Below are 27,345 nucleotides of genomic sequence, written 5' to 3'. Positions count from 1 at the left end.
TCATATTTATTTGCGCAACATCTGGACGGTGCAGACCGGCATGGCACACACAGATCTCAAATCTGCAGCCAGAGGCAGATGGTTTGGGGTTTTTAACTGTTAATTAGGACGGCGATGATAGAAACGAGTAGTGAAAGAAGCAGTTTTATATGATTGCGGGACACCAACTCATTGGCATTAAACCTTCTGATGCCAGTGTAAATACATTTATACGAGGTGGATCAGTGTTATTCTGTTGTTTGTGTTTGTTCCAACGGTTTTATCATCCCGCCGGCGCGCCGAGTGCTCCGTGCGGGGCGCCGAAGATTCAAAGTGAGATTAAGGTCAGGAAAATATCAAAACTGGGGGAATGTGGCTTGTGATGTGCCACTAAAATGACTCCCACAATCTGTATCTGTAGGTGAATCACATCTGACCGTGGGCCGTTTGTTCTGTCACTCATTGTGACCTGATCTCGGGATGCTAGCTGGACATGGTAACCTTGACAACAAACGTCAAGGGAAATAAAGTCATGTCAAGTCATAAAGGCATCTTTCGGCACTTTTCCAGCGACTGCTATCGAGGCTAAGCTTTTATTTTACTATATGAAAGCCATCAGAGCCAGTGAAGAGGCCTGTTAGCACCAATGCTAGCCCAGCTACTCCCTCACATGCACATAGCGGCCCGGTGAGAGTCCTCTGAAGCTTTTTGATCAGCGTAAGACAGCAGGAAGATGTGGAGTTCAGTGACCTGTCGATATGTAGTGGATAGATTTTTTTTCGACTGTTGCGTTTACACCTGGTTGGATCCAATCGCAAGAGAGTCCAGCTCCAGATTTCAACCCCTCATAGCATCGCTTCTCTTCATCTAGGCTGGTTAGACACCTCTGACTTACCAGCAGATCTGATTTATTCAGGTTATTTAAATTGGTCTGTTGTCATGGACAAAAAGAAATATCTAAAGTATATAGCTGTAAGAAAAAAAAAAAAAAAAAAAACTTTTCCAGCATTAGCAGTGAGGATTAAGATGTGAAGAAGTAGAGACTGTCAGCGAGTTCATCCCACACCTTGATTTGTTCGTGCAGGTGTGTGTGTGTGTGTGTGTGTGTGTGTGTGTGTGTGTGTGTGTGTGTGTGACATTGGGCGGCTTGTCAGAGAGTAACGGGGGGGATGGAGAGCAGCAGTCTCCGTAGAGAGTCATAATGTCACAGTGAGCAGTGGGCTAATGAATAGGATTCACCCCCGGCCGGAGGCAAAGTTAATGGACTCCTGCTAGCCGGGATAATTAACGCCAGGCTGCTACCCTGTTGGACAAAACACCCGCCTTTCCCCCCCTTTTTTCTTTTTTCTCTCCATCGTTTCGCCTTTTCGTCATTCGCTCAATTAGTTTTGTGCCGCGCCAGAGGTGAGTTTTTAGGGAAATGTATGGCTCATGAGGGAGGGATTTCTGTGTAGACCCAAATAATCAGATTCAACGCGGAGTCTTCAGGTCAGAGATAGATTAGGGGGGGAATCGGGAGGCTTACACTGTGGGGAATGTGCTCTCCGCCTTCTCTCCGTCTCCTCCTTTCCATTTTCCTGAAAAAATAATGAGCAGAGTGAAGCTGCTGCCTCTCCGCCGTTACCGTGCCCCGCTCGGCCCCTGCAGAAACTCGTACGCAGATTGTTTTTAAAGAGATCTGACCGGCAAATATTGCAGAACATTTTGCCTGTCTGGCTAAATCAGCATTTAATTGGGCCTGGTACCTTTTTTTTTTTTTTTTTTTCTTTCCCTGTATGTGTGTGTGTGCCCCAGCGCTGCTGCATATACCTAAAACTGACAGAGCAGCAGGGTGGCCTCAGGTCACAATCACTGCAATTCACAGATCACATGGTCCGTCCCTGCTGGGGTTTTTAAATCCTTTTAATAAATCGAAGAGAGCAGAGTTGAGCCATTACTCCTGCAGCAGAGTTTTCTCTGTGATAAGTAGATTTTTTTTTTTTTTTTGGTCGTCCACCTCCGGTAATGTGTGACTCCTACCCCCCTCCTCCTCCTCCGCCCCCCGCCCTCCCTCCTGTCTCCCAGTACACCTCCGCGCTGACGTACGATGGGGTGATGGTGATGGCCGAGGCCTTCAGGAACCTGCGCAGGCAGAAGGTGGACATCTCCAGGCGGGGCAACGCCGGCGACTGCCTCGCTAACCCCGCCGCCCCGTGGAACCAGGGCATTGACATGGAGCGCACCCTCAAACAGGTGAGACAGAAAAAGTGCATCTGACGTTATTGTTATCGGATTGGGGACACCGATCTTCTCGTGTCGGGACATGAGAGGCATGGGGCTTTGATTTGTAGTTCAGCTTTGGATTTCTGTCATTGATAGCACCACTATAAAACTTCATATATCAAACATGATCAGGACAACATCATCAATCATAATTCTTGAGGGTTTTTTTTTTTTTATTGACTAAGAGAGAGGCAGATTCTGTGAGGAGAAGCTTTGCAGTCTTTGTTTGGATGTGTTATTTATAAAGGAGATGACAACCAAGATATTTTTCCCGCTTGCTTCATGCTGTATTCACTCGGATCTTTACCATCGTAGGAACAGCGGGAGTATAAATGAAACTTCACTTTCTGGTAGAAAATGTGTTTCCTAAAATGTTGAACTATCCCTTTAATGCCCCTCAAACCAGCTGGAAGTTTATCTGAGCCATGTAACGCTTCGAAAATCACAGAGACAAATAAAAGAAGCAAAATAGTCATATTTTAAAACGTTGCATTGCGTCAAGCGTCAAATTTCCCTCAACTCTTAAACTCATGCATACTATGAATTGGCAGTGATTGACCTTGAAATGCAGCCTGTGTTCATATGAACTGAATCTGCTGCGTCATCTCATCATGTGTGTATTCCTGTATTTCTGTGTGCAGGTCCGGCTGCAGGGATTAACAGGTAATGTCCAGTTTGACCACTATGGCCGCAGGGTCAACTACACTATGGACGTGTTTGAGCTGAAGAATAATGGACCCCGACGGGTAAAACATCACACCACACTGATGTCATTTGTGTTGTGGTTGAACATTTGTGTCTGACATTAGCGGGGTTGCGCGCGCAGGTGAAGCCCCCCTCTCCCCCAAAAATAAAATAAAATAAAAACAAACAATGCAAAATGATTGACCTTATGAGGAGACTGTGTAAAACTGTTTTCGCACCTAAATCTGCACAATTTCAAAAATGAATGGGTGGAAAATGTTTATTATCCTCATAAGGAAACCTGCCTGTCAGCGCAGAGTGCAGAATTAACTGGTTATCTGCAGCAGTTTGGTCGGACGCTTCGGTTTTATGAAGGCAGTGGATTATTTTGCAGTAAAACAGCACATTAGACTCTCAAATAAAGGTTTTCTCACACCGCTGCTGTGTGTTTTAAATGAATATCGCTCACACTTCTCAGGCTCAGTTTTTGGACACATGCATTTCATTTCTCTCAACCTGCAGAGCTAACTTTGTTTAGTGTCATCGTTTCTTCGAGCTGACGCTACGTCATGTAGGTCCAGACCTGAGAGATGTTGTTTTTAAAGATGCACAGTGGTGAAAAGAAAAATTCACCTTAAACATCACGACCTTGTGGAAAACGTAGTTTCTATGCCTCCGTCTTCTGCTGCGCGCGCATCCTTGATTTTATTTTGTAAACCCGCCTACATGTCCCGTAGACGTGTGCACACTGCTGTCTTGTGAAATAATCTGCAGGCCGGGATGATACAATATGTAGTGTGCCACTTTCTATGATCATAAGTAGGTTGCAAAAAAAAAAGAAGCTTCAAGCCGCTGCCAGCGTGTCTGCTCCCGCTGTGAGAGGACGGGATGAGAGGATGTCTGTGGAGGAAATTCAGGGAAAATGTGGAAAAGAGAGAGAGAGAGAGAGAGCAGTTGAGAGAGTGATGGCGGGAGGATGAAATGAAATAGAAAGCAATCAAGGTAGAGAGGATGAGGCGGAAGAAGCAGCAGAGAGGAGTTCCCATCAATCAAAAGCTGCTTTGGCCTGTCTCCCTCCACCACAGCGAGGGTCCTGTCAGGACACGGCGTGTGTGTGTGTGTGGGTGGGTGGGTGTGTGTGTGGGTGGGTGGGTGGGTGGGTGGGGGAGATGGGGTCACTGCCTCTCCTACATTTTCAATGTCCCTCAATTATCCTGAAGCCGCAGCACACAGGAGGTTATCGGCCAATCACAGCTCTCCATTCCCAGCACCTCCGCTCTGACTGACTTGCAGCTGCTCATGAATCCTGTCAAAGCTGGAAGATCAATACGTCAATTTGACTCAATATTGGTTTGCAGATATCAGCTTTTTGTTCAAAATCATGTAGCATCCAGCCGGTGCTACGTTCCTCCTCTCGACATGAATTAGTCACAAGGTGCTGATATTGTGACGCCAAAAGGACTTCTTAATGAAGAATATGATGCAACACTTTCCCTCCAAAATAGATCGATATCAAGCTTTTTATGATGCGTGACCACTGTTTGGATCGTTCCACTAATCGTCCATAAACCCGTCTTTACATTTTTATTCCCATGAAAGTGAGCAGCTCGGTCCCAGTAGCCGTTAGCTGTCTGAGGATGTTGTTTCTGTATTTAAATCCCCTTCAGTCAAACAACGATGCTCGGTTGTGCTCTTGTGGGATTGAATCCACCAAATGATGATTAAAATATGCTCGTGTGAACTTTGCGGCAGAATCTCATGTTTTAGTTTTTCCACGCAGATCGGCTACTGGAACGACGCGGACAAACTGGTTCTGATCCAGGACTCTCCGCTGCTTCCCAACGACACTTCTGGCATGGAGAACCGCACCGTCGTCGTCACCACCATCATGGTAAGAGACCGGCATGCGCCCGCACACAGACACACACACACACACACACACACACACACACACACACGCATGCACTAATGTTCTTAGCAATTTTGGATGCCAGGAAATGTTATGTAATGCTTCTGCAGACCACATTGTTGCAGCCAGGACCCTCAGGTTTAGTGACATCACACATCCTAGAGTCCAAATCCCTTGACATTTCCCTTGTAGAGTGCTTCTGTGTTTTGAGGCACTTTGCAAGATATTTTGCTTTTTTTTTTTTTTTTTAAATTACGAAAAACATCTTTGGCAGTAAAGTTTTCAGTAGCATACAGGTGAAGTTTGTAATATTCCTGCACGATGCACTTTTACGACCCTCGAAGGCTCTTATATTGTCTACTGTGACTGACTACAGAGTTCAGGGATGCAACATTTTCAGCAGAAAAACTCTTACAGAAATGGGATTTATTTTTATTACTCCAATAGCAACTTCCATAAAACATCAGAACTAACTGCCGTCACTTAGATTTTCTTTTATTGCACCAATAAACGTGAAAAAAGAAGCGAAACGGCTCCGAAACCAGCTGCCGTTACTGCGTCTTTTCCTTCTTATGGCAGCGATAAGAGGTTGTTGTTTTTTTAATTTTTTTTAAACGATTTCCATATAAGCCGCAGAATCAATCAAAGCATTTCACACACTGAATGGCCTTTTGCATGGCATGTGAACCTGTGGCTGTAACAGTGACTCTTGAGAGCAGCCAGATGTTGTAGCAGCTGAGTGGGGATGAAGGAAGGAAAAGAAGGTGGGGAATGGAGAGTCACAGCTCAGCACAATCCTCCCTCTTTTCAGCCCCTGATGAGGAACCCCATTTTAAGAAACTGATCCCCAGTTGGACGCGAGCAGGATATGAAAAGCCCTTAATGGCAGAGTGATGGACACAACAGCCTGAGCCCAAAATGAAGCCCCTAAAGAACACTGGGCGAGAGGAGACACACGGCAACTATGTTAATGGACGCCCTGTTCACAAATCTGAGCAAGAAGTGGAGCCACTCAGAGCCGTAATGGAGCCCCTCGAGAGGAAAATGAAATGCAGATGGAAGGAAAAAGACAGTCTTTTTTTTTTTTTTTTTTTTTTAAAGGATGGTGCTTGTGGACGGACACCCATCGAGGCTAAAAATGGATCCCCAACTCTGTGTACTAAAATATAATGGCTGCCGATATACCAGTGTTTGTGCGTGTGTTTGTGCGTGTGCGTGCCTCATGCATCGTCATGTGTGGCCGATCGCAGCTTGAATCTCATCCTCGTTTGAAGTCTTCTGCACAGATCTACGGACCCGGACGACGAACACGCGTTACGTCTTCAACTGAAACCGGCGTCGCGTCACATCCAGGCTCTGTGTCTCTTTCAGGAGCCGTTTAACATGTTGGTTAATACGCTCGTTTGGTATCAAACCGAGACGAGTTGCTTCCTGGTTTGATTATGTTTGGATACTTATGATGACCCGGATCTGTTTTCTGCACTAAATGCACAGCAGTGAAATCTTGAGGTTTTGTAATCTGCCTTTAGATTTGAAATGGCAGATCGTGGTTCTGCTGCAGAGTTAAGTCTCTTAAAGGTTCTCTGTGTAGGATTTAGAGGCATCTAATAATAATAATAATGTCATTAATTATACAAATAATAACAAAACACTATTTGTATGGCACCTTTCTTTATAAGAAATGCAGCTTTACAGCAGAAAAATTACATGGTGTTTCACATTAAAACAAATATAAAGGAACATTTAAAAATATGGGAAAGGAATAAAATACATAAAATCAATAAAAAAAATAAATAATTTAATGTCAGAAAGGAATTATAATTTAATTAAATTATGTTTCCATCCTTGTATAACCTCCTGAAGATTTATTGTGATTTATTTAGCTTAGCATGAGTCTTTAATAACTACAGCGAGGAGGTCCTTTTCTACGAAGCTGCCATGTTTCTACAGCAGCCCAGAAGGGACAAAACAAATCTCCATAGATTCTCTCCGCCACCTTTAATAAGCCAATAGGTGTTCCGTTTGTTGCAATCTGCAGCCTCACCACTAGATGTCACTAAATCCTACACGCTTGCTCCTTTAACTTTAAAGAAGAAATGACGAATGAAAATGAACATGAGGTCTAAATGTAAGCGCAGATAGAGACTCCAGGACGCAGGTGGGACTATAGGACGGTCGGTTTGTTTACCCCCCAGGTGGTGTTTGCTTTGTAGTTTGGTTTCGTCTTTTTAATTTTGTCCTCGCGCTGTTTAGCTGAATGTTGCAGTCGTCTTTTTTCTGATGTGACGAGTTCTGCAGGGTCCTAAAAGTGAGGACTAAAGTCGGACCCACAACTTTCAGACAAGACTCTATATTTTTGCTGTTTTTGTTTCTCTACAAGTTAAACGTTTGCTCCGGAAAGGCTTCCTCACAAATGAATAATAGCTACTCTGACAGCGGCATCAGACCAAAACAAGAGTTTGACCTGACAGCCCACCAGCGCAAAACCTCGCTGACTTTCACCACCTGATAGGCTGTAAGTCTGGTGGCAGATACACACATTACGGTCAGCTCTTTACACAACGAGGTAATCTTTCTTACTGGTTTGTAGATCATTATTGCTTTTTCCAGCATCAGCCACATGAACTGCAGCTAAACTCACCACATCTTAACAACAGTCCAGTCCTTTATTATCCAGAGCAGAACGTCCTGCAGCACAGATATCGTTATGTCCTCTCAGACTGCTGCAGCTGGAGAAAAATATTTTTTATATCCGTTGTCACAACAAGGTCATAATATCTCCAGTGTGGTTACCCCCCCCCCCTCAACCTCCCCCCCAAAATACTGTCTGTTATTTGTCTTTAGCTTAAAGCATTAAGAGATAACAGTCCTCCATGAGGTCTTTGGCTGCTGCTGCAAGTTGATGCATCAGCAGAAAAGCTCCCATGGACAAGGACAAAGTCAGACTGTCATTATATTGGCAGGACTCGGCTGGAGGCTTTGATGAAGTGTGTCTCGGCTTTAAGCTCCTCTGCTCTACTTTAAACCCGCCACACTGTCGGCCTGCCGGAGGGCAAGAAGTGCAGCAAAGATCCTGCTGTAATTAGGCTTTTGTTTAGCTTTAGTTTAAGGAAGAAATGTTTGTTGACAGGAGGCTGATTTGGTCTCCAAAATGGTGCAACTACAACACAAAGAGAAAACACTGGATCTCATGCAAGAACCACAGATTTATTCTTAAATTGTATCTCAAAACATTATTTAAAGGAGAAAGTGTTGCATTGATTAATTTCATCGAGTTCAGAATTACTTTCAGGCATGAAAAAAACGACTAGTGGTCCATGTGCATCAACTAAATCTGGATGAATTTGGACTTTATAATTCATTCAAAGGTTTCATTTCAGCCATTTTGTTTATATTTAACTGGCATTTAGTAAAATGGGGTATTTTGTCCTGACAGTTTATAGACTCAGCGGCTGCTGGGTAACTTCTCTCGGTCCTGAAGTTGTCTCAAGTACTTCATGCGTGTTTTCTCTTGTCCGTCACTGCTGTGCTTTGACATTTTTTGGCATCTAAAAGTCTGTATTACGAGGCATTGACAGCTGTAACTGTAATATTTTTTAATTTCCATACCACCACGGACACTGCAGAATACGTCACGTTCACGTCTCGCAGCATTTACTCTTTAAACTCCACGTTCTGCTTTTTTATTCTTTGGTCACATTTTTTGTTAATTAAAAATGACCCTGAAACGCAGCAGAGCACGTCGCCTAAATAAAGCAATTTGAGGGGAATTAATTCTGCTTGTAATCATATTCGGACATTCATCAAGTTGAAATAATTTCTAAAACTATTTTGCAGTTTGCTTGTTACGTCCTACTTGGACGGCTGGTTCAAAGAAACCTGATAAGAATAAGTAAGAGAGGTTTAAGAACACACAAATACTCCTTCGTGAGGCTCTTTGTGTGTTTAAAAACTTAAACAACCTAAATACCCTGTAAAAAAAAATCAATACAGCATTAGTGGTATTAGTTATTCTGCTTTAATTTGCTTTGCAAGTTGCAGACGGTGTCTGTAAGAGGTTGAGGCGGAATAAAAGCAGCTTTAAATGCGCTCCTCTTTACGGTGTCGTACATCCAATGAACATGATCAGCGCCTGCACAGACACGAGTCGCTCACCGGGGAGTGTGAATGTGTGTCGACTTCATACGGTGTTGTTGTTGTTGTTGTGGTGAAGTGGATCTGATGCTGCTTTTGCTCGTAATCAAACAATGTGCAACATATTGTTCATCTTCCATAATGCACAAAAAAAAGCACACACACACAAACAATTCCCATGCGGGTGCATATGTGTGTGTATGTAGGGAGTTGTGACATCAAGCGGACCCCCTGTGTGCGTGTGTGTGTGTGTGCGTGTGCGTGTGTGTGTGTGTGTGTGTGTGTGTGTGTGTGTGTGTGTTTTAATGGCATGTGTAATTAGTCTCATTAGGCCGTGAGTGAAGCGGTGTGGTTGTGATTATTGACCGGCCTGTCAGCTTTGCTGGCCTTTTGCTGCGAGGATGTGTGAAGCGGCGCTCTGTTCTCGTGCCAGAAACACTGACTGCATCCTTAATCTGCGACGCTGCCAGCTCTGTCACACACACCCCGCTATCATAAATCCTATGATTTAGGGCTGTTCTCCTCTCTGAACACACACTGGTAGAGATCAACTTGTAAATGAAGTCATCATTAAAAGTAGTTGAGATGCATTAAAAGTGTATCGTGAACTCTGTTTCTCAGCCTTTGAGATTTTTGAGAGTTGAAACAAACGCTACTTGAAACTGCTTATATTTTTTTTTATTTTTTTTTACTATTTTTCTCCTTGTTGTTCGTCCTGATCCTTTCAGTCCCGGTTTATGTGGCTTCACACTTTGTTGTGTGTTTTATCGAAGCAAACGGTCAATAATTGGCCCTTTTTCTATCCGCTGCAGTGTGATTTAATGCTGTGAGCAGTTTTGCATTAAAATGACGGGACAGGAGAAAAATGCTAAAGTTCCCCATGTTTTGTTTGTTAGATGCATTTTAACAAAGGGCAGCAGGCCCCCGCCGCTTCAATCACTGTGGATGGTTCACTTTTTAAACAGCCCTGTTCTGTGGACGAAGAGGAGCTGGAAGAGCATCAGTAATGACACAGAATATATTTATAAGTGTAAATGCAGCACGAAAGCATGTAAAGTAGGCGCATATTATGCAAACGTTTTGAAAATCCTGACTTTAACAAACACATTGTTGTGCTCTGTGACTCCTTCACAATAAAAGCCTCCCATTCTTAAAGGTGAAGCCGAAGCAACGAGAAATGTTTGCATTAGAAGTAACTCAGATACAACATTAGCTGATGAAAAATAAACCAGATAATAAATTAGTAAAAATACAAACATTAATGATGGATTACATGCAGGAGTCTGTTGTAGGTAGGACATCTGAATCCTGTGTGTGACTGAGAGCAACTCCACTATTTAGAGGCAGTTGCAGAATATTGAATGACTATTGCTAGAAAATGCCTAAAATAAAATAAAAGGAATGAAGCTGCAGTGCGTAATCCGATGTTTGACTGGTTATATGCACAATGTACAGACAGAAGGAGAGATTTAGGGTGTGTACAGTGCGAAAGATGTTTTATAGTTAATAGTAAATTGTAAAAAGATGTTTTATATTTGTGTACAAGCTTAACAAATGTTTTTTTTTTAATTATTATTATTATTATTATTATTATTATTATAAATGCATTAATGTTAAGAAACTTCAAAAACACGTTTAAATTCATTCTGTTGTTATTTCTGTTCCCGGATGCCTCATTTTGAATTGTTGGCGTTAAATGCTGCCGTCATTGTGTTGTACAGTCATGTTTTGTGGTGCCGCGGGCTCAGCCGAAGCATTTGCATTCCCTCCCCGGTGAGGAGTCTTTGGTTTACCTTGCTGTGGCTCGGGGCAATGTCAAGCAAATACATCTCAGGAATAAATTGCTCCTGTTCTCAATATGCAACACGCCGGCGCCCGTGACAAAAGTAATTTGTTTGGAAATGGGAGCGCAGAAACTGTGTGGGACTCAGATTCAGATCACCTCCCAACAAACAGCAAATCTAATGATCTATAACTCGGTCGCCGGTCGCACTGAGGACTGACGTCGCCACCTCCGATTACTTTAAGTGTTCCAGTCGAGTCGGGCTTGTTGGAGGTATTAAATCGCTCGGCATGACTGCAGCTCATTTCCTGCTTTATGCCAGCCTCTTTTTCTGCTTAGTCATGCTTTCCTGACTTCTCTTTGAGTCTCTGTTTACCGTGCACATTAACGCACTGATGATGTGGGGTTTTAAACTCCAGTCTGTGCTGTGCATGCAGAGCACGAAGCTATCAGTCTGACTTCCGTCGAGTCTTTTTAAAGGAACAGTGTGAAGAATTTAGGGGAATATAATATTTATAATTGTGCATTATTGTATAATCACCTGCAACTAGGAATAGTTTGTTTTCCTTGCATACGAATGAGTCCTTCGTATCTAGGGAACAGATACCTTTCGACTAAGCCGGTGTGAATCTAAAGTAGCCCGAAAATACATAGTATGTTAAATGTAGTACACCAAAAGTACCAAGATGTTCTACGACATCCGGTCGTATTCTGCAGTCTGCAGGTCAGCGTGCTACTCTGGATGTTCGTAAAGCAAAACAAGGTGTGGAGATTACATCAAATGAAGTTTGGGAGGTGCTTCAGTATTTTAAATCAAAGTCTTTGTTTAAAAAAGTAAAAAAAAATACAAGCTTTATTGGACAAATTAATCATGATGAACGCAGTCAAACCCCGTATATTCTACCCGTTTCATCAAGGTCTGAGATTAAATCCTTTTATTCAAGTGCAATACCCAGAGATGTCCAGCAGATGGCGCTACTTTGACCGTATAAAATGCTTCGAAACAGTGAACCATTTTCAACATATTTGCTTTATAGTGATTCAGTGCTTCACAATGTCCACATCAATAATTGCGTCACAATATGTGTTAATTGTTTTTTTTTTGACTCGTGAAATATTTGCAGAGCCGATTAGAAAAAAAAAAAAAAAGTATATAAATCCTGTAATGTTTACGTACATGTGTGCTAGCTAGCTTTTTTCTCTTCTGCCGTATCTCTGTTGTCGATCAGTGGATTAGCATGACATCATCGGTACGAATGTGTACTTTATCATCTGCATGGCAGAGATGGAAACAAACGGAACAGGGACCACCTGTCACATCATTGCTCTGCAGCGCCTCTAGTGGCCAAAACACTCAACCGAGCACCTTTAACTTCAACCCCGTTTGATCTTCATGAGCTTCAGTTCCTGTTGTGTGTGTGTGTGTGTGTGTGTGTGTGTGTGTGTGTGTGTGTGTGTGTGTGTGTGCGCGAGCCCTCCTGTCTGCGTGTCTGTCTGTCTGACGGTCTGGTTCACTGGTTATGGTCCCCTGTGTAGGAGGGTCCCTACGTGATGCTCAAGAAGAACTGGGAGATGTACGAGGGGAACGACCAGTACGAGGGCTACTGCGTGGACCTGGCCTCCGAGATCGCCAAACACATCGGCATCAGGTACAAAATCTCCATCGTGCCCGACGGGAAGTACGGCGCCCGGGACCCGGAGACGAAGATCTGGAACGGGATGGTCGGGGAGCTGGTGTACGGGGTAAGAACTTCTCTTTTCGCCCTCCTTGTTCGTCTCTATTCTCGACTGAAATTAGCTTCTTTTTTTCTTTAATCTTATATGACTCATCTGAGTGACGCTTTAATTCACTGCTGTCGCTGGAACGCGTGATGGTACTTGCAGACAATACTCTGCCGTCTCCTGCTAACAATGAATTTGTACGGCAGCCTTTCTAATGACAGATGAATTGGTAATTGACAGAAATTAGTCATCAAAATTGGAGTTCACTCATTCATTCATTCAAACAGCGAGCGGAGAGTCCGTTAAAGAAAAGACGCGTCAACTAGAACAACTTGTTCATCATTTCTTCTCTTCATGTGAAAATAATAAAGCTTTCAAAAATATGGACTGAATTTATCTGTTTGGAAATACTGTCAACTCTCAAAGAAAAGCCATTTGTTGTAGGATACATTTAGGAAGTCTCAGTTAGGTTATCGTCGTGGCCAATAATTTGTCATTCGATCATTTTGAAAGCTTTTACTGTGAAACATCTGTGCGGGCAGTGTTGAGTGTTGTTGACCGTACTTTAACTAAAATCTGTGAAAACAGAAAAGAGTGGTGAGCGTGATGTGATACAGCTGAAAACAAAAACAGACATGGAGAAAAATATCAAAACGATATTTCATGATAAATAAAACAGACAGAAATCCTTTCCAGGACATGAAAGAGGAAAAGCATTGCTCCATTTTAAATATACACAAGTCTAAATCAATAAAGACAGCAGGTAAAAGTGGAGGAAGTTTTGAGTTTATGTTAACATCAAACAGCATCAACAGCAAATTAAAACACGAAGGCTCTTTCCTGAATATGAAGACATAAAAATGGAAGAAATTATCAGTAAAGGCTGGTTCTCTGTGCAGTTCCCTGTACCATTATTTAATCATTCACAGTAAGTTATAAGTAATACTTAAAATATTCTGAAGAGAAGAAGGTGCTTATAAAGAGTCTCTGAGGTGACGTTTGATTTGGGGATGAAGGTGTCTCTCAGCTGATGGGATCAAAAAAAGATGCAAAGATGTGGATATTGGACGACAGCGGGATGTATGGGCCTGTTTGTGGTCCAAAAATTCAATGTTTCTGAGGATAAAAACATCCTTTCCTGGGTAGAAACAAAGAAAATCATTAAATGTGGAGATTTGATAACTGCACTGAATTTAAATTGGATTTAGCTCCAGTAGAGGTCTGATTCATAGTTTTTGTAATCGCTAAATGTTTGATATTCTCCGAGAGTATCGTTAGAGTTATTTAACCTTCAGAAAACATTTCCTGCCGTACAGAAACGATCCTTTTCGTGTTTACATGAGCAGCAGCACCATTTTGTTTCAAATCTCCCCATTTTTGTGGATTTCTTTGGTTATGTGAGGAGCTAAGTGGCATTTTCACAGAGTGCCATTCTTCTCGCCGTGACTCACCGTGACGTCGACTGCAGCGAGCGGAGCCACAGTTTGGGGAAGTGTCAGGACTGATCAGGCAGTACAGTCCACCGATGGTGTAAAGACTAACCAGGTTGGTCAAAAAACAAAAAGAAGAAGCACCCGTCAAAAAACAACCAAAAAAAGAGCAGCTCTGTTCTGTACTACTTTTCTCATCTCTTTAACAAGAGCTGTGAGCAGAAAAAAACTAAATTACTTTTGTGTAAATCGCTCAACGGGACAGTACAGCTGTCATCACACAATTTGCGGTTATTTAGACCCCACTTATCTCAGGACTTCCTCTTATCTGCCTCTCGAGGCCTGTTATTTATTTCACTGCATGAAAATGGTTCGGGACGCGCTCCATAGAGAATCGTTTGCATCCTACTGGACGTAGACCTCGGCTTCATTTGAACCAATCGGCACGAGCCGAAACCAGGTGACGCTCTACCACCGCTGCAACTACCTACGGCCGTGTCCACCAAGGTGTCCTTTTCTTCCCCGAGCGTGACGAGGTCCTGAGCGTTTTATTCTACGCTGAATATTCGGCGTTTTTTTTCCCAGTTGAAAAAAATGCATACCGCGCTCGTCACTGTCACCAGCCGTCCAATCACAGTGAAGGAGGGGCGGGACAGACGGCGTTAACCACCGACACTGCTCGCTGATTGGTCCGCCCTTGAGAGTGGCAGGTCCCAGACTGTTATTCACAGCGGAGAAAACCGATTGTTGTTATTAACTTAAAATGTAGAAGAATTGCACATTTTCCTTTTCAAGATAAATGATGAATTTTCCACGTTTCCGTATGAATTGAAGGATATTGTAAGATAAAAAACAAAAAACAAAGAAGAGTGTGCCTGCAGCTTCTCCCACAGGAACGTCTGAAGACATGGAAACCGTCAGCACTTTCCTCTCTAAGACTTTACTTAGCGCCCATTCATCTCTCCCCAGTTCCCCCTTGAAAAGACCACAAAGCCCTGCCTCCCCGTAACCTGCCATGTATTTCAGTACATGCGAACCGCCCCGAGGCTGTCATCTTAGTGCATTTTACTGAGGATGAAAGAACTTAAATCTCTTTCATTTTCTCCCCCACCTCTTCCCTCCTCCTCCTCGTCGCTGTTTTATTTTTTTCTACTTTCCTACTTTAAGTGTCAGATGGTCGAAATGAAACTTTAAATTCTTGCTGATATTAAGCCTTCTGCTCCCGAGCCGGGCGGACAAGGTCACGAGTGTTGCTAAGTCACCAGCTGTAATCTGGTTTGTGGATTTTTTTTTTTGTGTGCACTTTTTTTCCCCCACAGCTGCAGACCTCAGAGGTGGTCGGATCCTTTATTTTACTTTTTATTTTTGCCTTCGTGTGCTTTAAGCATATTTCTCTGACACATTATTTTGTCCTTCCTGCTGATTCTCCCACAGTTCCAGCTAAGCCTTCGAGCATTAGAGAATTTCTTTTTCAATTTCTTTTTCTTTCTCTCTGTCTTAACCCCCGATCACTCCGAGATGCGTTCGGCTCGCCGTCTAAAAACTCGATCGCTCAGAGATTTTCTCGTTCAGAGGAGAAATGTGTGTGACGTGAGCAAAATGAAAAGTGATAACGGCACGAGAAAAACTGGGTAATGGTTGTTGTTTTGTTGTCCGATGGCTGGCCGGCCTTCGGGATGTCAAATCTGTGACTAAGTGCTGTTTCATTGTTTCAGCTCGGAGAGATGATGCATCATTTGCATTTTGTTTATCTGTCATCGTTTCAGTTCCTCCCAGAAGTCGCTAATCGAACTCCTCTTCATCTGAATTCCCACAGAAAGCGGAAATCGCTGTGGCCCCTTTGACTATCACGCTGGTCCGGGAGGAGGTGATCGATTTCTCCAAGCCCTTCATGTCGCTGGGCATTTCCATCATGATCAAGAAGCCCCAGAAATCCAAACCGGGCGTGTTCTCCTTCCTGGACCCGTTGGCCTACGAGATCTGGATGTGCATCGTGTTTGCCTATATCGGCGTGAGCGTGGTGCTCTTCCTGGTCAGCCGCTTCAGCCCGTACGAATGGCACACCGAGGAGCCCGAAGAGGGCACCGACGGTCCGCCGAGCGACCAGCCCCCCAATGAGTTTGGCATCTTCAACTCGCTCTGGTTCTCCCTGGGCGCCTTCATGCAGCAGGGCTGTGACATCTCCCCCAGGTAAGACGTCATCTCAGAAGGAGTTGCTCTGTGTTTCCTACCAAAGTTTGTTAACTCCCCCCCTCCCTCCCCCTCAGGCTACTGCATGACCTCTAGGCCAATTATAATCACAATATGCCGTCACGTCAGGTTGGATTGTGTCGGTGCCGATGATCATACAGATGATTCTGTCTGAGCTCTGTGCTCTTAAATCCCTCGCCTGTCAATCCAGTTGAGATCGTCATCATTATTTCAAACAGGTTTGATTGACGTAAATGAAAAGCGAGCGAGTCGTGACACCCTGCTGTGACCAGCAGACATCTCTGACAGAGTAGAAGAGATAACACATTAGTATGTTGTTCAGTCCTGATTTAATCAGTTAGCTCATCACAGGACATCAAAAAATAAACAGAAGTGGTGGTAGAAGCGAAATTTAACAGATGGAAGAAAGATGATTTACGAATGATGGTTAGCATGCGTGTGTTTTATAAAGAATAAATATATTATTTTATTTACTGATGTGAAAACCTCATAATTTGTTACCCATCAAACTTTAACAGAAGCATAAAGTCAAGATTTTGAATGGTGTTATATTTTTGTTGGTAAAGATGACCATAAGAATTATCTGTATTAAAGGAGTAGTTCAGCTTTTTTGGGGGAAATATTAGAATTTTTTTTTTTATGATCAAACTTATAACAGTTCGTCGTGATGAATATCCAAATTTTATGGGACTCCATCCAATGTTGTTTCACAAAAAACAAAAAAAACGTATCTCATATTTATGTCTATTTAAAGCGTATGTTTTATGCATCCCAATTATCCCCAGACGTTCGCAGGCTTAATGTGGCGGGCGTCCATGAATAAGTCAAAGCGTCGCAATTATCTCACACGTGTCTGTAATAAAAGCAGGAAACTGTAGAATTGATCCGACTTCAGTGTTTGTAGCTGGAAAGGTTGAAAACCTTTTTGAAGAAAGCGTTGGCGAGTTTTATGGACCAATCCAGACATCGGATTGATATCAGTCCTTTCATCTCAAAAAATGCTGAGTTACTCCTTTAATCTGAGACTTTTTCTTTCGTTTCTCAAAAGTTAAAATTGTGAGGTTTTCACCTGCCACTCATAATACAGTGTCCCTCATCTCTATAGTGTATTATAGAAGTAAGTTACTGTCAGTGGCAGTTTGCATGACGACCGTAGATCCCAGCATAGACGTATTTAAATCTGGTTAGTGTCTTTTAAAGCGCTTGTTTAATGTGTTGCTCTGTAATATTCGCTGCTCGTATTCTGTGTGCTGAACCTGTCCGTGCACAGCGGCCTCACACTCGTGTGTGTGTGTGTGTGTGTGTGTGTGTGTGTGTGTGTGTGTGTGTGTGTGTGTGTGTGTGTGTGTGTGTGTGTGTGAGAGAGAGAGAGAGAGAGAGAGTGTGAGTGTCTCGCATCGATTTTCCTACTCTCTCTCTCCCTCAGCTGTATTGTTCTTCACTGTCTGACTCCCGTCCTCCGTCTCGTCTGCTTGTAAGGGAATTAGGTTGTCTCCGTGTTTGTCAGCTTTCGTCAGTTGTGCCTTTCTGCCTCCCGTCTGTGTATTCGAGCTCCGGTTACATTCGCCGACGTGTTTTTCCGTTGGACCGGCTGTCTCGAAAACCTTCGTGTTTCATTTTCGTGTCTTGTCACTTCTCTTCCCTTCGTCCAAAGTCCAAAACCCGAGCGCTGCCGTCGCCTCAGACCCGGCGCGTCGGTGTCCAGTAAACACGGCGTACTTTGGAAGGGTGGAGAATTGGGGCTTGTACAGTTTCCTGTGTGGCCAAAGGCCAGAGAGGATCTTTGTTTTTCAAATCAAAGATCCAGCTTCCTTGTTCGTCATCGCACACTCGGCAGCCTCTGCTGACACGGTGAAGCCTTCGGACCGGTAAAGCCTGTAATTCTCAGTGGGTTTTCTCATTTTCTATAAACCCTTTCTTAGCAGTTTGAATGGCTTTGTCAAGCTTAAACTTCCAGCAGATGGTTTGTTTGGGTTATTTTAAGCTACCGCTCGAATGGCTCCTATAGTTAATTTAAGTCTTTCATTTAATACTTCTTTTTTATTTTTTTTTTATCTGTTTTAAGCCCTTATGGATCTTGTAATGTAATAGAGTTGGTAAGATTTTGAGGAGATGAAAAGGAGGACCAAACCAGCCTGTATCTTTCAGCGTCCCCCACACCAGAGGAGAGCAGAGATGGAGGATCCCGAGGTACATTCGAATTATAGCCCGGCATCACGTAAGCAGCCTACGGAGGCGACTGGAGTGCGATTACAACACACTCATTCAAGGAGTACACTTGCTTTGTTCACGTGTGTGCAGACCACCCCACCACCCATCACCACCCCCACCACCCCACCCCTCCCACCGCCTGTGTACCGCAGATAAGGACTGTAGAGCCGCGACAACAATGTCAGCGTCAGAATGAAAAAGTCTACATTTCAACCCCTCTCTGTCTCTGACTGCGGTTCCCGCTGCTTTCCACCTGTCACTGCTAATCCCACGGGCCTCTCCCAACCCATCAACGGGCCCCCCAAAGCCCCGGCGGCGCCTCCACTCCAGTTTAGCCTGACAGGGGCAACATGCAAATCCCCAACATGCAAAGATTAGACGGCGAGGAGGCAGCGAGAAGGGGCAGAGGTAAAAGAAAAAAGAAAAAAAAAGGGGGGGTGTTGCGGTCGCGAGATGGCTGGACGGTTGAACACTCGGTCTGCATGCGGCACTCCGTCTCTGCAACTTTCCCAAGTCTACATGTCCGTCCGCCGCAGACAGATTACACAAGAGCTTCATAATATCCAGTGTGTGTCGCCTGAAACGGTTTTGGGTAGACTCGTAGGAGCGAGCTTCGGTGAGGGAAGTCTGGTCACGTGTGCGGTGATTGACTGGAGGTCGCATCGTGTCAGATTTCATTAGAGATTATAACGGAGCTCCATTCAAACAGCACCAGTAGTACAGGGGACAGATACTGGGCACGGATGTACTCATGGCCTTTTCCTCACCCTCTCTTTTTTTTTTTCTGAGTTTCAAACCAATAAAAACCTTCAATGTTGCATAAACTCGTCATAAATCGCTTGTATACAGAGTCTGGCTCCATGTTGAATCGTTTCCAGTCCGGTCCAGACCTCGGGTTGTTTTTGAAGCTGTTGGAGCAGCCTTTAACCAATCGATATTGACCACCAAGTGACATATTTGCTGCATTCAAATGGGGTCGTATTTCCCGCGTACACGAGAGGAGTCCGTATGAACGGCGCCCTCTTGTGGTTTTCACGACATCGGACCGCAAAAGTTTCTACAAGCCTCAAGTTCCCCGAGTTGTAACGTGTTTGTTGACGTTTATGGAAATGTCAGAGGTCATGGAAGTTAATTTTTCAATGGATGTTCAGCTAACATAAGTTGTTGCTTATGTGGCTTCTAGACGCCCTCCACTTTGTGTTTTAAAGGCTAAACCACTTGAACGGCAAGCATGTGGCGCACACAGCTTCCCACGTTGTAACTACAAGCTCATTTGAACGCAGCATTTGATTCGTGCCAAAATTCACCGAGCTGCAAACAACAAAAGTACGTTTTACTTCCTGTCACAAGAAAGTTTTTCCTAAAAGTGTGCAAGTATAAGATTCGAGCCGCGGCCAGTGACCCATCCGGCCTCCTGATTTCGGCTCTTACGCTCCACTACACGAGTCTCTCTGTGTCTCTGCATGTGATTGTGTCCTCGTAGAGGACTGCAACTCTCACTCTTCATGCAGTTTTTACTTATTTCATGCCACAGATCCGACAGTGAAGGCAGAGTTTGAAATTGTCTTCCTCTCCTCCTCTTCACGCCCTCTCCCTCTCTCTTTAATAAGGGTTAATACCCCCTTCTACTCCCTTAAGGCGGCCCATAATAATTAATTCAGTGATTAATACCCAGGTCTGCCATGGTAATGTCTCCGTGGAAACAGGAGAAGAAGGGAGCTTAAACGAAATGGTGACACGATAGTCTCTTTAATTGACTAGATATCCCAGATGAACAGGACTGGACTTATTCTGGTGTTTTCCCCTCGAGACTGCCGGACGTCACATCGCAAGTAAGAAAATGTCGGGGGAAATGCGGAGGCAGCCGTCTGCCGCTCCACGCAGGTGTTATCGGCCGCGACTGCTCCAGGTGATTCCCGTCACTTCCGTCTCGTTGCCTCAGATGGATTATCTTTGTCTTTTCTGCCGAGTCATAGTTGCCACATCTCTGGCGAGCTGACGGGAACGCCGCGACTGGCTTGATTAGTCCTGATTAGCGCGTGCACACCGACGGCAAATTTTCGTGATGGCTACGGATGAGGCGTAACTTTTAATTTGAGTTGTGAAATTGGGCCAACAAAAGCTGCGTCTGAAAAAGAAAAAAAGAAAAAAGACTTTCAAGTGGTCTATATGCGAGATTCCCATTATTCTATTAATTCAGTGACAATTAGCTTTGTTATCCAGCTGACACGCTGCTGGTGAGCGGTATCGCTATTTGCTCGTGTCAGCACTCCTTGTCCTTCTTCACTTGGCTGATTTGTCGCACCATTCGAGCAAATTATGTGCCTCACTCGAGGCTCCCGTTGCATCTATGTACACTCGTGTTCTATAGCTTCAAAGTCAAGTGCCAATTTAGTGTTTTTCTGCTTTGATATTGTGGTAGCGGGTGGTAATTGGGGCATTTTTAGCAAAAACAAACATCTCCATTTGCTCTTTAAACATGTTTTTGTAACATTTTATAGCAGCGGTTCAACCTTTTTGTGCTTATGACCTTTTAACACTATTAAAGTTGAGCTAAAAAGGGACTATTTTTCCACTCTAATGGTTTTATTCCACTAGATTTTAGAAACCTAAAGAAAAGATATTAAAGAAAAGTTTGAAAAATAAACATAATGCTCTGAACAAAATTTCCTACCCTAAGATTAGATTTGTCTCCCCACTCATTGTTAAGATCCCAACTTCATGGCTCCATAATACCCATGTGGACAATGCCATTTGCGGTCATGAATATATATTTGATTTTCCGCCTGGACAAGTGTAAAGTTTATCTGATCACATTCAACATATTTAACGAGGTGAATGCAAAACGACCGATCCACTTATGATACGAGCAAAAAGGCTTTCTTCGAGGTTGACAGGCATAATAGAGAGTGATCCGATGTCAGGTGTTTAGGAAAGTCCCGTGGGTTTTATCTCTTCAGGATATAATGCAACGGGTCCTGCAGAACAATGAAGATAAAAGAGGCGGGTTATCTGGGACAGTTTATCACCACTTTACAGGCCTTCTTTACCTGTATTGTCAGTTGAGAAGGTCGCTTGACATCAGGAAGAAGGATCATGAAGGGTTTATGTTATGAACTTTATATACGAGTGCAGGGCCTTTATTGGTATGTTTATGGGACTGTCTTTATTTATAATTTCCACTGTTTTTTAAGTGTATTTAGGGACGTTTTTCTTTTGTTTTCTAATCTGCTTCCATTATAATTTCCCCCATTGCTCTATTTGAAGTCTCTTTTGCAACAGAAATCCCGTTTTTATCCACTAATTATCTGCATTTCCTCCTTGTTTGCATTTTTTTAGTGCTTTATTTTGGGAAACTCAACAGTTTCTGCACAAATATTTCACAATAAAAGCCGTTTAGTGGCTCAAATCTCTTATTTTTTCTGGGAGGCTTTTAATTTGAAGGATGTGCAGGAAGTGTTGAATTTTGGTATTTATAACTTTTGCAACGATTAAAGCAAATAAAAATATAATCAATAAGTGAAAGACATCATTGTTTCTGTTAAAAAAAAAAAAGAGGAATAGTACGACAAGGCTCTTGTATTGGTATTGAGGAATTTTACGTTATGCGTCTGGAGTACAAACTCTATCTGTGATCCGTCTTTTGTTATCAATGGTACATAAACATGCAGATTTGAAGTCTCATATCGGGCCTGCAGCCGAGGGCAGGACATGGGAGCAGAGGTAGAGATGTGGAGTGACAGTTTGTCTGCTATGAATAAGTCAGATGGAGCAGCCTCGCCCCAGGTATCACCCTGGGAGCAGACTAGCACCTCCTCATTTATTTAGGCTGTGCTCAAGGTCAAAGCTGTCCTTCTCGCTGCGCGTCTTTCACTTCATCACCTCTTCTATTTCATGTTGTTTTCTACTCTGCCTCCGTCTCTTTCTCTCTTACCCACAAATGATTTCACAAATCCTGTTTAAAAACCTACTCACACACACACACACACACACACACACACACACACACACACACACACACACTGCACCAAATCATCTCTGACAGCAGCTTTTTCTTTTCTTTTTCTTTTTTTTTACTCCACATCAGAGGAAATAAAAGAGGGCAGCGGGGGACCGTGAGCGGCGAGCGTTTTAAAGTTTTCTGCCTCGCATCACAGTGTGTCGGATGGTTTGCTGACTGGTCAGTGATGCTAACGCCAACCACATTATATTTAATCCTGATATGAGATTTGCTTTGCTTTCATGTTTGCTTATTATCTCTGAATTTTGATTTAAGCTCCTCGATTTTATTTTCATTTTAAGTGCCTTATTTTGTGGCTTCAGATTAAGAAGCAGATTGAATACACATCTGCAGCCCAGAGTCTAAATATATATAGTATTTTCTATATGCTTGCTTTTTCTTTGAAGATATGATTGTGAACTCTGAAATATTTAAACCAAAGTCACCTTTTTATGGCTGCACAGTTGCATCAAATGGATTTGAAATGTCTCGGGTATCATTTTAAGACATTTCCACATAAATCAGCCAGATGAGTTTGTTTTATTTGGAAACTGTGATTCCCAAACTGTGGCATGTGTCCCACTGGTGGTACACGAGGCTCCACCTGGAGGTCCACAAGCACCTTCCTGAAAGACCTAACAATTAACCACAAGCCCAAAACATTGACATTTTATTTAATTTCATTATAGACAACAGATAATATATAAACACTTCACATTAGATTGATGAACCAATTCTGTTGTTACCGTAAAATGATCAAAGTCCAGTAACCAACCTAACCGTAGCCACGCAGGGTGCCGTCACATCTAACATAGCATAATGATAATGTTAACTTGGGCCAGTCCTTAGTCGTTCATTTTAGCAGAAGGAGACATTTTTAAATGGCTACAAGCTCCAACAAACAGTGAAGAGACAAGTGACGACGCTGGACCCGACAAGTCAGATGAACCTTTCAATGCGTTCTTTGATTTTGGATCAGTAGCCTTATGGTCCTATTTGTTAGCCTGTCTGAGGCTATCCACGTTCAATCGGTAAATTTGATGCTATTAAAGAATATTATTTTCATTGGGAAATTGTACTTTGGATTGCAACATATTGGTCTGAAACGTTTCAGAAAGGTCCTCGCTTATAAATGAATAGATTCAATTCATGAACTACAACTTTCCAATTCTCACTGTTGTTCAGTTCATTTAAATGTGAAGATTAATTACATAAATAGTTGATGAGTCCCTACGTGCCGACCATACCAGCCGTATTACATCTGCCTTACCCTATTTAATAAATACAAATTAATTTAGCTTAAAGAAGTTAACTGGTAGCGAAACGTGATGTCTAATTGCTGTATAATTGCCGAAATTAAACTTTTTTTTTTGTTCTCTACGTTGAGCACTCTTTATACCCTGAGGCTCACTGGACTGCTGCGAAGAATCCCAATGCTGCAATGCTGGAGCCAATCTCTGTTTTGTATCCACTTTATTTCTTCTAATACTTTCTCCGTCTGGTTTTCTTGTTTCCTCCACTCGTGGGAAAACTGAGCTCGTACATCATTACAGTCAAGTCCCCCACCCCCCACCCCCCACCAACGTTTTTTCACAACATCTAACGGCACTGAAACATTTTTCAGTTTTCTTTACAGCAGACTTTTATATTGCACAAAAACACTTGTAATAGCCACACTTGGATGGACGCCTGTATTAATAAAAATGCAAATTATCCTACAATCCCCCCAACACTACAAGCTAAATGTGTAATACTGAGTGGAAAACCATTTGTACTCGCATTCTTTTCCCCTTAATCTCAATGTTTGAGGACTTTTGATGGAAAAGCTTTTAATTTCCTGACCGTTTATTTGCCTTACATACGGATGTAAATGCAGACAGTGCAAAAGACTGTAAAACATTAGTAATTAATGCTTTATAAATAGAAAAGAAAGAAAAAGTCTATTGGAGCCAGAGTTTTTTTTTTTTTTGAGCCAGCCCCTAGTGGCCCTCTGTGGCGTTGCACTTTTAGGCACTTTCATATCGGCTTCATTTTCAAACCTGTGGACTACGAGCATTTCTATAGACAGTCTATGGTTATAATAAGCTGGTTCTGTAAGAGGCCTATGGGGTTATTTCTTTGGAGGACAATCATGGTTTTTCACATTACCAAATAATACAGCACAACATAAACATGTTCTACTGACTGAAAACGTATCGAATACTTTTACAACACAACCTTTTTAATGGTTGTAATATCGGACAAAATTCTGACCCCGAACTTTAAAGATATATCATACTCAAGGATAGTTACAAGTAAATTGCATCACACTTTGTATTAGAGGTGGATGAGAATCAAGAATATTTATTTAAAAGTCCACTTTATCACAGTATGTTATGCGCAATCCATCACTTCACTTCAAGGATAACAGAAAAAAGAAAAATTCACCGGAAGCACCGACGTGGCCTGAAAATCACCCGAACTCCCCCCCAACTCATCCCCCCCCCCAACACTCCCTCTGTTTACTGCAGGCCCATCAAGACACAGCAGAGTGTCACTGTGGATCAAAGTCAGCGGTATCAGCCAGGAAACACACAAACGGGAGGGAGTCAAAGGGACGGCAGAGAGACTCTCCTCTTCTGGTCCCGTTATTACGCTCCCTCCCCACAATGCAACGCTGTAGAAATAAAACCGGAAAAGATGGAGACGGTGTGACAGAGAGAGACTCATCCGGGCGTCTCGTCGGGACACACCCTCCACCTCTGTAGTCTTTTATTTCACCACAGAAACACACTCCGTCAAGAAGAAGGGGAACGGAGTGGAGAGGGAAGTCGTTTGTATTCAAATCCAGAGCTAATACGTCAATAAGTCTATTTCATGGGCAAAGTTTCCTGTGTGTGTGTGTGTGTGTGTGTGTGTGTGTGTGTGTGTGTGTGTGTGTGTGTGTGTGTGTGTGTGTGTGTGTGTGTGGAGGAGGCATGCTCCACTGCAGCACTCCTCCATTTGTAAGCTGCCTGAGCCGCTGCAGGCGCTTTCATCGTGCAGAGAGCAAGAAAAACGGGATGTTTTCCTGAAGCGATTCTCCGGCTCGGTCGACGGCTCCTCGTAGCACAACGCTGTGATTTGTTAAAACAGAGCAAAGCAACCCTGAATGATTGTTCATAAAGGTTGTCGAGCGGGGGTGATAATCACTCTTCTTTTTAAGTGTTTGGGGGCCACAGGGGAGGCTTTCTTCCTTTTTCTTTTTGCAGTGTCTGTTGTACGTGGAGTCAAATGAGCGAATGGGATGCTTTGCGAACGATGGAATATGACCAGATTGCAACACGGCACAGGGAAATACCAGCCAAGAAAACACTGACTGTTGCAGATGCCCGTCTCCCTCCCCCACCCCCCTCCCCTCCTCGCATCCACCATCTCTCTGCCTCCATCTGACACCGAGGGCCTGAGGGTTTTGTACCCTCCGCTGTTTGATTTGCACCGAGGGGAGATCTTGTTTGTTCTCCTCAATGCAGCATTTACGCTTTAAGATTCTCCTCACGACCTTCCGCCGCTCCTGAGCGGCGAGCTATCTGTCTCCCCCGAGCGAGGGAACAAGAAAAGGACAGTGCCGCCACTCTGCCCGGCTGGAGGGGGGTGGTGGTGGTGGGGCGGGGGGCCTCCAGCTCTTTTCATCCTGCCAATAAACAAAAGCGGGGTTGGGGGGGGGGGGGGGGGGGGGGACGGACGGACACAGCCTATATAGCTTTTATTTATCAAAACTGTTCAGCACAAGCATATGAGATTTAATTTTATAAGGCAGTCTGCTCTAATGAGGGGAAATACAGCTCTGGCCGGTTTGAGTGTTGCCAGAGCGCCACCTTGTGGTTTTACATCAGCATCTTTAGTGGTGGCCCTCCATGCTTTACTCATAGTTCATTGTAATTGTCTACTTTCACTGCACTTTCCACCACTGACTTGACTGTTTTCTGTCTTTTTTTTTTTTTTATCTCCCCTCTTCTCCTAATTTTACAATTATCGCACGACCCCACCCCCCCTCCCCCCCGCCCTTCTACGTCCTAATCCCTCCCAAACCGTCCCCCCCGCGCTACGCTCCCTCGTCCCTCCTCCTTCCTCCCTCGTAGGTCGTTATCGGGACGAATCGTGGGAGGGGTGTGGTGGTTCTTCACGCTCATCATCATCTCGTCCTACACGGCCAACCTGGCCGCCTTCCTCACCGTGGAGAGGATGGTTTCTCCCATCGAGAGCGCCGAGGACCTGGCCAAGCAGACCGACATCGCCTACGGCACTTTGGACTCCGGCTCCACCAAAGAGTTCTTCAGGGTGAGTTGGTGTGACCGAGGGGTTAACGGTCCACTCTCAGACAGGTAGGGGAGCCCGTGCAGTCCTCACATCTCTACAACACCAGAGAAAAGGCTGATCGTACACTTTTAAATCACGTTTCTCTGCCACTAATTTGTTTTGTCAGATATTGGAAGTAAATGTTGATGTTCAGCTTTTTCTTTTAAACCAAGAAGTTCTATGTTTTTGCGTCACATCCAAGTCCTAAGAAGACGGCTGGGGTGGATTTAAAAAGTTCACTTCATCAGTAGAAACAGGTTCTCATCCTTCATTAAGGCAACAAAACCGCTTTAGTTTTGCAAGAAACATTCGTTAAAAACGTTTTTTTTTGTGGGTAAAAACATCATAAACGCAGCAAATTGGTAAACTTGTAAATAAAATTTCTTGGTGCAAAAGGTTATTTCTTGCCGACCTGCTGCACGGTGACGATGTCACATCGAACATCTCACGAATATATGCAGCCGAAAAAGACACATTTCACCCAATTATATTTTGCATCAAGCGCTCTTCCCTTGCTCTTCTTCCTCTACGTGGTCTACACAGGTTGCTTGAAGCTTCGGGCTTGAATACGTTTAACTTTCTCTTTTTGACTGTGCACATCATCTCTGTCTCCGAATGGCAAGAACACGCCACAGAAATACTGAATACCACAGACCGCTAATCTGAAGGCTCGCAACATGCACACTCTGCAGGGGCGTTACAA

The 27,345-nt window shown here is 43.6% G+C and overlaps 1 protein-coding gene across 4 annotated transcripts in view; it reads left to right on the top strand.

Moving 5' to 3' along the window:
- Positions 1 to 27,345, top strand: part of LOC138196112 (glutamate receptor 4) — a 107,366-nt gene that overhangs the window by 69,157 nt on the left and 10,864 nt on the right. For 3 of the 4 annotated variants that reach the window (XM_069145862.1, XM_069145860.1, XM_069145863.1), the window contains exons 7-12: positions 2,044 to 2,211; positions 2,883 to 2,987; positions 4,706 to 4,816; positions 12,288 to 12,494; positions 15,720 to 16,093; positions 26,426 to 26,624. In XM_069145862.1, coding sequence (XP_069001963.1) covers positions 2,044 to 2,211; positions 2,883 to 2,987; positions 4,706 to 4,816; positions 12,288 to 12,494; positions 15,720 to 16,093; positions 26,426 to 26,624 — 1,164 coding nt within the window. Of the gene's footprint in view, positions 1 to 2,043; positions 2,212 to 2,882; positions 2,988 to 4,705; positions 4,817 to 5,645; positions 9,603 to 12,287; positions 12,495 to 15,719; positions 16,094 to 26,425; positions 26,625 to 27,345 lie in introns of those variants that run through there. The other variant, XM_069145864.1, reaches the window with a different exon arrangement.

The sequence above is a fragment of the Embiotoca jacksoni genome, unplaced genomic scaffold (genome assembly GCF_022577435.1).
Source record: "Embiotoca jacksoni isolate LCO1_2020_lvr unplaced genomic scaffold, fEmbJac1.0.p SCAF_13, whole genome shotgun sequence".
NCBI classification, from domain to species: domain Eukaryota; kingdom Metazoa; phylum Chordata; class Actinopteri; family Embiotocidae; genus Embiotoca; species Embiotoca jacksoni.
This window is presented reverse-complemented; position numbering and strand designations above follow the sequence as displayed.